Source organism: Cottoperca gobio, chromosome 6 (genome assembly GCF_900634415.1).
Source record: "Cottoperca gobio chromosome 6, fCotGob3.1, whole genome shotgun sequence".
Taxonomy (NCBI): domain Eukaryota; kingdom Metazoa; phylum Chordata; class Actinopteri; order Perciformes; family Bovichtidae; genus Cottoperca; species Cottoperca gobio.
In genome coordinates, this window is record NC_041360.1 from 23720698 (window position 1) to 23733404 (window position 12707).

Consider the following 12707-nt stretch of genomic DNA (forward strand, 5'->3'; position numbering starts at 1 on the left):
CGTGATCTCTCTCAGTGGTTACAGCTCGGCTCCATCACCGTCCGCCTGCCCGCCCTGACTGCCTTTCCTTTTTCATCTCCATATTCGTAAGGGAACCTGTCGGGACACGCTCCTCTGCCTCCTTCGCCTCCAAGGATGAAATCAATTCTCTGTCGTTTCTCTTTCTCTCTCGGTTCAAAGGTTTCTGCTCTCGACATGAAAGCACTATGATCTGTCTCCGGCACCACTTGTCCTTTCCCTTCACCCCTTCACCCCGATCTTTCTTGTTTTATTATTACCTGTGTTTGTTTAACGGCTCCTGTCACGGCCCGTAGAGGTCGTGTCCTCGTTTTTTGGAATATTTGGGAGCTGTGTGTTTACAGTGAAGAGTAAAATGTTACATATTGGGGTTTTTCTTTTTCGACACATCTTAGGAAGCGTGGCAGGGAGAACGGCTAACTGTTAACTGTTAATTAATCAATTCATTTGTGAGGATCCTCTTTTCTCTGTCATATATGAGAATAAGACGAGTTTCACACTGATGGTCACACAATGTGAAGATGCCACAATGGGCCCTGGGACATTATAACGGCCGTTCTTCACTATCTTATAGACAAACTCTTAAATCTGCAGACTAATCAATAATTGTTTTACAGCCCTGCACAGCAAACAACTCTAACAGGGGAGAAACTAGAGAAAGTAGTGCCATCATGTGCTGTTTGCTCTCTAACGTCACTTGTCACGGTCTCGTCTGCTCAGCGTGTGTGAGAGAGACGACAGGGCAGAGCAGATAAAAAGTCCTCGCCGTCTCGCCCACCATTTAGGGAATGTCTCCTCCAAAGGTCCTTGAATTATTTTTAAACAATTACCCCTTTAATCCACAGTGCAGCCTTATCACCTCTCAGCCAAACACCCACACACACACACCACACACACACACCCACACACACACACACACATATGGCGTGCACACATATTTTCACACTGTTACTACATTTTCTGCGATGTGGTAAGCATCGTGTGCACGCACACATTCTAGCGTGCTGTCACAATGTTCTGTGCAAAACAAATACTCCGTAGATATTTATTCACAGGTGTGTGAACTCATTACGATCGGACATTTTCAGGTTGCACACACGTGTTTGTTTGTGTCGGTGTTTATGTCTTTGTGAGGTCCGATTTGAGTTTCACACCACGAGAGTAAAAGTGAGGACACAGTTCTGCACTTGAGGGTTCAGGTAGGTCAAGGTAGAAGGTTGAGGACTGCATTTACTCAATGAGGGTCCTTACACATATAGAAGGACAAATGTGTGTGTGTGTGTGTGTGTGTGTGTGTGTGTTCACTATGATCTCAGCATGTGACCCTGTGATGGGGCAGACGCAGAGGAATGGCGGCTGACTGCCAAGTTGGACCGGGCCGACTTTAACTCTGTGACACTGGGATACCAGAGTAGTGGTTTACTGTTTGGCACAACACCGTGGTATGAATGACGGCATACGAGTGTGTGTGTGTGTGAGTGTTGTGATACTGGTGGCAGGCGGTGATGAAATTAGTGGGTGATGAGTGATATTTAATCTCTTGCTCTTTCCTTTCCTCCATATCTCTCACCATGATTATCTATTCCCCCCTCTCTCCCCCATCCCTCCCTCTCTCTCCCCCTCCCTCTCCCTCTCAGACAGCAGAGAGGAGTTGGTCCTCGGCAGTATCCCTCTGCCCAGCTATGTCATTTCACCCGTGGGACCCGAGGACCACATCAGCCGCAAGTACGCCTTCAAGGTACGCCTCTCTCTGTTCTACAGACTGCTCTATAGCTCTGATGGGATTGTGTGTGTGTGTGTGTGTGTGTGTGTGTGTGTGTGTGTGTGTGTGCGTGTGTGCAGCGTATTGTTTTCCAAACGTAACCCTGAGAACGTACCTGACCTCACACACACGGTATGTCCTTACCTTGTAACCAGAGCGTCCCTGAAAGTCAAAACAATCGTTTATTCTTTAAATTCCTCAAAATCCGAAAGTATCTCTGAATGATTTTTGAACGGCGGTTAATCGAACAGATCAACATCATAACACCGTGCAGCCTCGCCACCTGTTGTCTATTACCACTGAGCGTCTGTCGCTGTCTTTAGTGAGACAGAGGAGCTTCTCTGCTCCCCGAGGCTCAAGTGTTTCTGACACGTGTGAAGTTAAGAGGCACACACAACGTACCGCACCGCCAACTGAGAGGCTTCATCTTTATTCATGGCTTCTAAATGTGTTATATACACAGACGCACTGTAAACAAGGTCTTCAGGTCTCGCACACATTTGCTTTTTGTCCTTAGTGAGTCATGAAGTTTCATTCGGCTTTGAACCCGGGGCATTACAGGAAGTGACATGTTTGCCTAGTCGTTAGAGACTAAAAGGTCAGCCATGTTCCCTGATGAAGACACAGATCCAGCAGCCTCTCACGGCTTAAAGGTCTTTGGATAAGAACGTTTACTTAGTGTTCAAACATTTCACTCAGTTGAGTCGCAGCAAACAGGACAAGTTAGGAAGAAACAATCAGACATTACCACACGCCTTCCCTCCAGGGTCTCCGCATAAGATCAGACCAGCTACTAAAGTCCTTTATCGTCTGGGGGAGAAGGATAGAGCTCAACATTCAGAGACCTGAAGGATCCATGTGAGCGCCAAGCTGGAGCCACAACAAGCTCTCAGTGCTCAGGAACGCTAACACACGGGTCAGGTGCACCGTGATCCAGGAGGAAGTGAGGAACTGCAGGTCGAAAGTGGTTAAACTAGACACACACACACACACACACACACACACACACACACACACACACGGGGGTCCTGGACTAAGTGGGAGTTCCCCAGAGGTAACGTGGGCGAGAGTTGTGGAGGTTAGAAACTTTCCACGTCTCTTTTCCTGCTGCGATCAGTATGCGACACTCTTCCCTCACCAACACGCTCGTGTGCGGCAGTATGGGGGGGCTTTTCTCTTCACTTTCTCTTTAGTTTCATCTTGTGTGTTGCCGAGCTCACCTGGTCTGACTCCTCACCTGGCTGCAGTCATGTAGACGTGTACTCCAGGGTGTGTTCAGGTACAAGCGATGCTGGTTATATGATGGTGTGTGAGTGCTGCATCCATCGAACTTGACCTTTTACACACCACAACGCCACAAACCTTCCAGCGCTCCCCCCCCCCCTCCCCCTATTCACTGAACCCTCTTCCCTCTCTTGTTCCCATTGGTTGGCACCCCGACTGGGACTCCCCTCTCTCCTTGCGAGTGTGTCGCGTCGCCCAGTGGACAGTCGTCCCATGAATAGGTACTCCTCCCTCTCCACGCTCTCACCTGTGAACGTTATATATCCTTGTTGTGGCTTTTTGGGTCCAAGCGTGCCGGAATATACCGCAGTATATTCCTCTGTTGGTCTTTGATGCATGCTTTGAGGAGAACGTGTCCTTCTTGGCTGACGTTGGTCGTGTTGTGTTTTTCTTTCAGTGTTCTCTGTCTTATTTAACCCCCCCCTCCCCCCCCCCCCCCCCCCTCCTCTCTCTCCTTCACCCCATCCTCGTTATCGCAACATGAATCTCTGTATTTGGCTTATCCGGCGCGGAGCTTATCGTTCATCTCTGTGCTGCGCTCGCTGTCCCCTCCATCTGCCACATCTACTGTACCGGCATGCAGGTTTCTCATGACGTGGAGGAAAACTTCACTTCAGGAAATGATGTACCGTAGGAGATGTTTCACTGGAGAAGCAACCACACAGTCGCTGACATGTTTACTTCTGCAGCTTCTGCTTAAGGGAACTTTAAAGTAGATGCACCTCTTATACTCCAGCTTAAAACCAAGACACCCACAAGACATCGCCGTCTCCATTTGGATGTTTTTCAGTGTAAATTCAATTTCTACAGTTTCAAGTTTAGAAGAACGAACCTTATCAGGAGCTTTGTGGTGCTCTGGCTGCTGAGGCTTATCTTTACGAGCACAATGACTCTTTAAATAGCGCCCTGACAAAGAGTGTGTGTGTGTGTGTGTGTGTGTGTGTGTGTGTGTTTGTCTGGGGCTGTCCGCAGGAAAAGAGGCGACACTATTGTAAACCCTTCTAAGTGCAAGCAGGGAGTGATTCTTTTCAGTTTGTTTAAAAAGAGAGTCTGAAGGAGTGAGAACACAGAAAGGGAAGGAAGTGATTAGGGTGGAGAGAGTCCTGGTGAAGCCGAGGGCGCAGAGACTTTTCTTTTCATATTGTTCCACAATCGTTAAACAATATAGTGGAGAAAACGCATATTAGGAAAACCCTTAAAACTCCCACACAGACGCAAACAACAAAGCAGAAAAGCAGCTTAGCGGTGTGTGTGTGTGTGTGTGTGTGTGTGTGTGTGTGTGTGTGTGTGTGTGTGTGTGTGTGTGTGTGTGTGTGTGTGTGTGTGTGTGTGTGTGTGTGTGTGTGTGTGTGTGTGTGTGTGTGTGTGAATTCAGTGTGTAGGTGTGTCGGTCACGCACTCGCAGCCAAATGACCCACTCAGCATTCCTGCTAAAGAGAGGCAGAGTCTGTTGTTTCTGTTTCTGTGTGTTTCTGTGTGTTCTAATGTGTGTATGGTCGGTTGGAGGTCGTGTGGGTGTGTGTACTTGTGACATTGTCTCCAGCGTGAAGTGGGTTTTGGCCCCAAACACACCACGTGAGCAGGATCTGGGGTGAAGATTAGAGGTCGCTTTAGTCTTCAAGTTTTCTGTCACTCAGTTTATTCCACATGTTGCAGAACGAGCTGTGTGTGTGTGTGTGTGTGTTCACGGCACATGCATGCCAACATCTCTGCACGTAAACATCTGACTGACGGCGCGGTCTCTCATCGAGCAGCCTGTCCCACTGTAGCCGTGAGAGGCCCGTCAGAGTGTTGATGTTGAGCGAGCAGCCGTGTTTTGACAGCTGCTTCCTGAGGATGCTGTTATTCCTTTCGTCGAGATTTTTAGGGTGTTTTTTTGGGATACATCCATTGGCTTTTAAGATGAGTGTTAGCCAACTAGTTTCCTGTCATCTTAACACGTCTTCACGCCCTGACAGGGGACAGGCTGAGCCCTGTGTATGGGCCACACCCTTGGTTCTCCTCTGGGTAGTGTTGCTGCTGCTGCTGCTGCTGCTGCTGCTGCTGCTGCGTCACTATGGCGTCCTTTAAAGGCACTGAATGTAACATCGTACCTTCACTCATCATTAGAATAACAAATGCAGAACTTTCTGAGGACATCATCAGCCTCTGCTCGCCTCCACACGGCGTCAGTAAAAGTTACAAGCTAGCGTACAAGTTGATAGGACTTGGACGCCCAAGTGAGGCGTGCAATCAACTCCCAGATCTTGATGTATGTACCAGGATCAGCATCGAAGCAGATACGCACAGTGATAGTTGTTTCAGCAGGCGGACAGCGGTGCAACTTCTAACGCTGTCAGTGAAGCGGGAAGAGATGTCGGAATGGCAGCGTTGATGTTTGTTTGTGTACATGTGTGCATCTGTGTGCTGGGGCTTCCACTAACACAGAGAACAGCCGGGGCGACAGGCTTTGCATTATTCATTCACTTGTTGAGTGTGTACATCCGACTGTGGGTGTGCTGTTTGCTGTGTTTTTTTGTTTTTCATCGCGCCGCAGACATGAAGTCGAACATGCTGAGGGATCACGATATAAAACCACAGCGGAGCCGCTGCACTGTAGATCCCTCCGCCGCCACATCCTCGCACACTTATTATCCGGCATTCATTATTCAGCGAATGAATTAGGGTCGGGAGGATTTGGCGTTTAATTACTTTTCATTTGCATGCATCTGTTGTCGAGTGGGTTCTCTCATTTGTCTTCCTCTCCCAGCCGCCGACACACCGAAGGAAGGAAGCAAAGAGGGAAAGTAGGACATTTATAGATCCGTGCTGTGCTCAGTGGAGTGCGGCTCACTTTAAAAGGGCCTCTAATGACCCCACTCTCACAGCAAGGACGTCTTTATCACGGATAGAAAACACTAATAATTAAACAGCTGCTAGAGATGTACTGTTCCTTGGACTTCTGTTGTTTGATGCTGGGGTTTCTGATCCCCGAGGAAAGCTGGCCCATTATAATATCTGTGACATCATGTTGAGATATTTTTAGCAGGAAGATCTTCCGTCTGTATGAATTATCAAAGAGTGAACGTCTCTCAAGGACCTCTGTCTCAACTCGCATAAACTTAAAGGCAGAAATCCGTAGTTGTGGGAGAATGTGACGGTGTCTCAGTGCAGCCAGAAACATCTGGATGGTTTTAAGAAAGTCCCTTTTGGCTGGACAGCTGCACTCTCTCCACCTTTTCTTTGACGATGAAAATAACTCCAGTGTTTCCTCTCGTTAGCTCCGTCACGGTCTAAACAGCTACTTAGATACGTGACAGGTCGAGTGCACCGGGTTACTTTGAGCTGCAGACGAAGGGGATGAGTGTTTGCAGGCTATGAAACCAACACAATGAGCTGAAAGTTGCCGAGTCGGGGGATAATTCTCTGCTGCTTTTTGCATTGTTGACGTAGAAAAGTCCTTTAAAAACAGATTCATCAGATCAGATGAAGGACGAACAGCCGGTGCACTCAAAGACGTATCAATCTTACGTTTGAATGTGTCATGAGGCAGCATTTAAATCACAGCACAATTAACTCTGCATGGAGTCCAATCAGACTTACATTTCACTCTGCGTCCTGTCGGAGCTGCTTTTCCATGCCGTACCTCATTTATGTGACTTGTTCATTTTGTAAACTGTTATCGGACCTGTGTATACGCAGGTTCCTAAGCCTGAGACTTTGTGGTTCTGTTTTCTATTCTCCATCGTACTGAAGAGTCTTCCCTCTCACTGGGCGAACGTTGTGGCTGTTGGTCGTGACTGGCTGCCATGTTTGTCTCTGTACTTGTGTCGTGTGGTTTCCTTCATTGCCTCTCTGTATCGGTCGATGCGTGTGTGTCCCTTGATGTCGTGTCTCTTGTTGGACAGCATGACGTCTCCCTGTCTCTTTGACCAAAGCTCTCCGTCTCTCTGACCTCGCCTCTCCTCTCTCCCTATAGGCTAGCCATACTGGCATGCGCTCGTACATTTACAAGCAGAGCTCTGTGATTGGCTCGCAGGCGGAGCACACTGGGATGCGGACGTATTACTTCAGCGCTGACACCCAGGAGGACATGAGCACCTGGCTGAGGGCCATGAACCAGGCCACACTGATGCAGAACAACAGCAACACACTCACCAGGTACACACACACACACACACACATCCTACACCTTTCCTCTACAGAAACACACTTCACACACTTATTTGACTTGAATGACTGAGCATGGGTTCCTCCTCCTAACGCCATGAGCGCCCCCTTGTGTTCGTTGCCAGTATTTTGATTCCTACGTTGCTTAAAATGAAAACTATTATATTGCAATATAAAGTTAATTCATGTACCATCCTTGCACTAAGGATCACTACTTTACTCAAGAGGCCTGAGCTGAACACACACTCTGTTATTTAGTCAATATACTACAAACACACACACTTTACTACCTGATCCTCCTCCGTGTGCTACACTTCCCAGAGGTCACCTGTTAGTCTCGCAGGAGGCCGTTTACTTTTACATCTTTCTTTCCTGCTTTCTTTTATGGATCGTGCAGTTTTTGGGACATTTTATTTATTTATTTATTTGCACATTTCTTTCACTATAAATCCTGCACAAACGCCCTAAAACTCACCTGTCACTCCTTCAACAGGGATTGTAAATACTCTACACTACGTTCCACTACACAACCCATTACACATCATCATCACGCGCTTAGCGATCGTGTGAAACGACAGCATGTCTTACTCTATAAATACGCACTTTGTGGAAAGTGTTTTCCATATGTTTGTCACAACAGATGATTTGTTTGAGTCTGCTGTTGTTCTTCCCGCTTTAACAAACTGTCAGTCTGGAGCTGAAGCTTGTGAGCGTTTGCTTTCAGAGAGTATTATTCATGTGTTGACAGGGGGGAGGGGGGCGCTGATCAAATACGTCCCCTCGTTCACTGACAACCTCACACTCTCGCAGTTTTTGTTTTTCGGAAGGGAAATCCCACCGAACTACATTAGTTATTAAATGGCGGTAAAAACAGCCATGTTTTCTTATTGAACAAACTATTTGCTGGCATGTTGCACTTCTTTTCCCACAGTTTAGTTGCTTTTAAAATATGCAAATCATTACTAAAAGATAAAGCCTGCTCGTCAGTCGTCATGATGCTCATTTATATTAAACATCTTCACATACTCTGGGCCGGCAGCACCTGTGTGGTTCATTTTCTAAAAGTAAACTTTGTAGTCTGGTTGATTTGAATTTGAGAGACACAGCTTCCTGTCACACGGGGTTTAACTGAGTTTAACATCCAGCGGTGGCTACACGGCTCTGCTTGTCGTCTGCCTGCTTTAAAGTGTTCTGTGCGGTGAGGAAGTGACTCCTGAAATCAGCTGTAGTTAATTATCCTCCCATTCTCTTGTGTGCCAGACGGGAGAATAATCATAACACTGCCGTTGTCCCTTTCTGCTCTCCTCCCCGCTGCTTTACTTGGGGTTTCCCTTCCCCCAGCTCACACCTGTGTCCGATTCATCTCCTCGCCTTCCCTTCCTGTCACTCTCACAACGAGAGAGTTGGAGTGTGAAAGGCTCTTCATGTAATCTCTCCTCTCCACAGAACATCTGACAAGTTCGAGACGTTCAACATGTTCCAGCAGCAGGCCGTCCCGCAGATGAACCACGTAAACCACCAGCAGGCCGCAGACTCTGAGACCATGAGACCCATCGTCCACGAGGTTCTGCTGGAGCCCATACATCATGTGTCGGACGAGCGCTACAGCTTCCACAAAGATTCTCCTGCCGCCGCCATAATGGAGCACCCCATAGGAAGTGCAGAGCTGGAAATGGACACACACACGTCCCTCCCCTCCAACCCGGCACCCTCTGCCCTCCCGCAGTTGGACCACATGTCGGCCTCGGCGCCCGTGTCCAGGGTTCCGTCCCGGGCACCGTCACGAGCCGCGTCCACGCTGCCCTCCAGCGTTTGCACGAGGAACGGCCTCGTGTCCACGCCCAGCCCCATCTTGGAGCCCAACGGGATCGCAGCGGGGACGTACCAGAGGGTCCCAGTGCCGCCGGCTGCTGACGCGCACAATCAGGTGCACAGGAGAAATACTCTGGAGCAAGTGGAGCACTGGGTCAAAGTGCAGAAGTCTGAGCACAGAGGGTACGTCGCTGTCACGCGTCTTACTTTGCTTGTTTTGTGTTTTATGTGTACAGCACCACATGGACTGTAGTTCCCTCTCGTGACCTTTGCTCGCAGATTGAACATGAACATAAATACCAACTGGCATGAATATATCAGCGCTGCACATGCAGACAAGTATTGAGCTTGTTATTGCTAAGAAATAGTTCAACAGATCAGTTGTGAACTTGAAGCACGAATGATCGTCTGCTATGTTGAGAGGAAGTGGGCTCGTGTGATGTTGCACATGCACATTACTTCTATATATTACACAGCACACATGCATATCTATATTTACATACACATACTTCATATTGATGTTCATTCCTTCTCAACAGCCCCCCATCCAGAGAGAACACCCTCCCTCGACGCACACCACCGACCCAGCACAAGTTCACCTCCATAGATGCGTATCAGACCCTGCCAAAGACTCCTCGCCACAGCCCCACGCCCGCCCGACTTGGCGAGTACAAGTACGCCCAGGACCGCCTCAGCCACTTCCGCCTCACGCCTGACCCGGGGCCCAACACCGCCTGGCAGCTGTACGAGTGGCAGCAGCGCCACCAGTTCCGTCACGGCAGCCCCACAGCGCCGCTCTACACTCCGGCCCCGGACTACCCATTCGGCCCCCGCCCCCCATCCACCGTGCCTCCCCCCTCCTCGGCACCCAGGTCCGAAGGGTCGCCCCGCTGTGTGTCGGTACCGCCTTCACCTGCAGACATCCCTCCGCCCGGGCCTCCACCCGGCTCCAGCAGAACCCTGTCGCCCACACGGAGGCCGCACACGCCAGCCGGACGCGTGACAGTCCGGCCTGCGGGAGATAGGTCCATGCTGGACGTCCCCTTCGCTGTTTCCCCCCGCAGGACCAAGTCTCAGATGCTCAAGGTAAAACAACAGTCTTATTTTCTGTAACACATGAACCCTCCGGCTTGTTGATTGTGGTCTCCCAGAGATTGGATCCCAGAGAACCCCCCCCCTCCCCACTGTCGAGAGCAAAATGTCAAATCGAATAGTTTCTCATCCAGAACAGTGTCAGTCGTTTAGACAGTGTGGGGAGGATGTTGGAACTTTGCTCCACTGAACATAGTAATTGTTTCAGTGCATTGGGGAACAACGGCAGACACATCCTGAAGACACTGAGTCTGTTGGATCACCTCAACTGTTTCAGCACTCAGGCATTAAGTTCTGTAACTAACTATATTAAATATATTTATATATATATATATATATATATATATATATATATATATATATATATATATATATATATATAAATATTTATTTATATATATTTATTTATATATATTTATTTATATTTATTTATATACATTATTTAATATAAATAAATAAATACATATATTTATTTATATTTATTTATATTTATTTATTTATATAATAATAATATATATATATTTTTATATATAAAAAAAATACATATATTATATATATTATTTATAATTTTTATTTATTTATTTTTATTATATCCTCTATATATATATATATATCTTATTTATATAATCCCTATTTTTTTTTTTTTTTTTCTTTTTATATGTATCTTTCTATCTCCCTCTATCCCTCTCTAATAATAAATACAACTTATATCTCTCTTATATCTCTATATATTATATCTATATATACTGTATGCACACATTTGTCGAAAATGTATGCAAACTGATAAGAAATTAAACAACGCCATTAGCGTTGCAGATCACATTTCAGAGATTGAGCATAAAAGCACACAAATATGCAAATGGCCGCCCCACTCTCCCACAACCCACGAGCAACTCAAGTTTGCCGAGAGATAATAAAGAATACAGTGTGTTGTTATCAAGGTCATGTCAAACACTGCATCTTCTAAAAGAAGAGTTCTCGCCTTTGGGGATGTGGAACTTTTCTATGTTGTGATACCAGAGTCTGGACTTCTCTGTGGAAGCACGTCTTTATTCTGTAATTGTCATAACACACATTGTCCGTAATTGTCCTGTAATGTAACTTTCTGCGTATGTCTGTATGTATAGTGTAAAATGTGTTGTCTGTGTTGTCAGGCTGCTACTATCGAGAGACGGTCAATGCCTCCCTCTGGCTACATCACACACACAGTCAGTGCCCCCAGCCTTCATGGCAAAACGGTACGTTTTTACAAATAAAAACATAAAATATACTTCTCTGTAAAGCAAATATTGCTATTTTAGCAAACATGACACAAGGCATGGATTTCATGTTCCACTATTTGGAACTTGGAGCAGAAACACAACTGTGATACGTTTCTTACAATGTGCTCATGCAGACGCTCCACAAATCACTCGGCATCAGAGTTCATTCAGCAACATGTGAACAGACATTAACTAAATCTTTATCAGGCTTCAGTCGGCACGGGCCGGTTGTCTGTAGACACTTCCTGACATGTGCAGCGTGTTGCTGACAGTGTCAACATGCTCCTGCGTCCAGCTGCTTGTTCTATGTGTGAATACGAGGTTACTTTTCTCAAAACAAGAGATGTTTCTGTGAAGTGTGGTGTGGAGAGTCTCTGGTGATTGTAACGTGTTGTGGTGCCCGACAGCCCGAGGAGCTCACCCTGCTCCTCATTCAGCTGCGCCGGCATCAGGCCAAGATGGCGTCCGCCCGTCAGCTCACGTTCACCCAGCTCCAGCGGCTCAACGGCCCCAACGAGGCCTACCACCTCAACCACTTCTTCACCACTAGCGCCAGCCCCCTCCTCAGCTCCAGCCCCTCTCCTGTGTCCCACCTCGGACACGTGAGCCTCTCGGCTCCCCTAGGCTCTTGCAACACCCAGGTGGGGGCCAACCTGCGGCATGCCTGCCCCTCATCTTACCACGGGCTAGTAGAGGTTGCCACTAAACATATCGCAGGGCTGCATCTACAGATCCACCATCGTCGTTTTATTTCTGTTCATTTCACATGTGGAACGCATCATTTGAACTTTGAACTTTGAACATTCTTGTCCATCATTCATTCATCATTTGATGGCTCTCCATGAAATGTTCTTTAAAGTGTAAGCCCGACCGTGCAGCACCTCTCTGTCAAACAAAAGAGAGAAGAAGAAGAACGTGTCCCTGGTTAGATCAAGACTAAACAAAACAGCATCAATAGCAAAGTGTCAGTATATCCGTGGCAACCTCTACCCAGAAGCTCCAGCGCTTCAGTGTCGTGACATCTTGGCTGGTCCGTTTCCATATCGTGCTTCTAAGCGATGCTGTCCATGAGCATGTTGCCGTGCTTCGGCTGACCGGCTGGCTGCGGACGCGTCGGTCAGCGTGCGGTCGCCCGATTCGTCAATGGCTCCGTTTGTTTTGTGTCGAGTGATGTGAGCTGCATTCAGCTACGTTTCAACATCTGCTGCTTGCAATGGATCTGGTTTGTGCTGGTGTTTGTTGTTTAGTGCAGAACCTGAGCATCTCTGAGAAGATGCATTCATAACTGTGTGTGTGTGTGTGAGTGTGTGAGCGGGTGTTGTGATGCA

General features: G+C 47.4%; 1 protein-coding gene across 16 annotated transcripts in view; it reads left to right on the plus strand.

Annotated features, from left to right (window-relative positions):
• The window catches only part of LOC115010243 (pleckstrin homology domain-containing family A member 7-like), a 103566-nt gene that overhangs the window by 78356 nt on the left and 12503 nt on the right, over positions 1-12707 (plus strand). For 7 of the 16 annotated variants that reach the window (XM_029434755.1, XM_029434753.1, XM_029434754.1 and 4 more), the window contains 6 exons: positions 1656-1756; positions 7023-7204; positions 8660-9208; positions 9565-10111; positions 11272-11355; positions 11787-12020. In XM_029434755.1, the coding sequence (XP_029290615.1) occupies positions 1656-1756; positions 7023-7204; positions 8660-9208; positions 9565-10111; positions 11272-11355; positions 11787-12020 (1697 nt within the window). The remainder of the gene's footprint in view (positions 1-1655; positions 1757-7022; positions 7205-8659; positions 9209-9564; positions 10112-11271; positions 11356-11786; positions 12021-12707) is intronic. The other 9 variants (XM_029434764.1, XM_029434765.1, XM_029434767.1 and 6 more) reach the window with 5 other exon arrangements.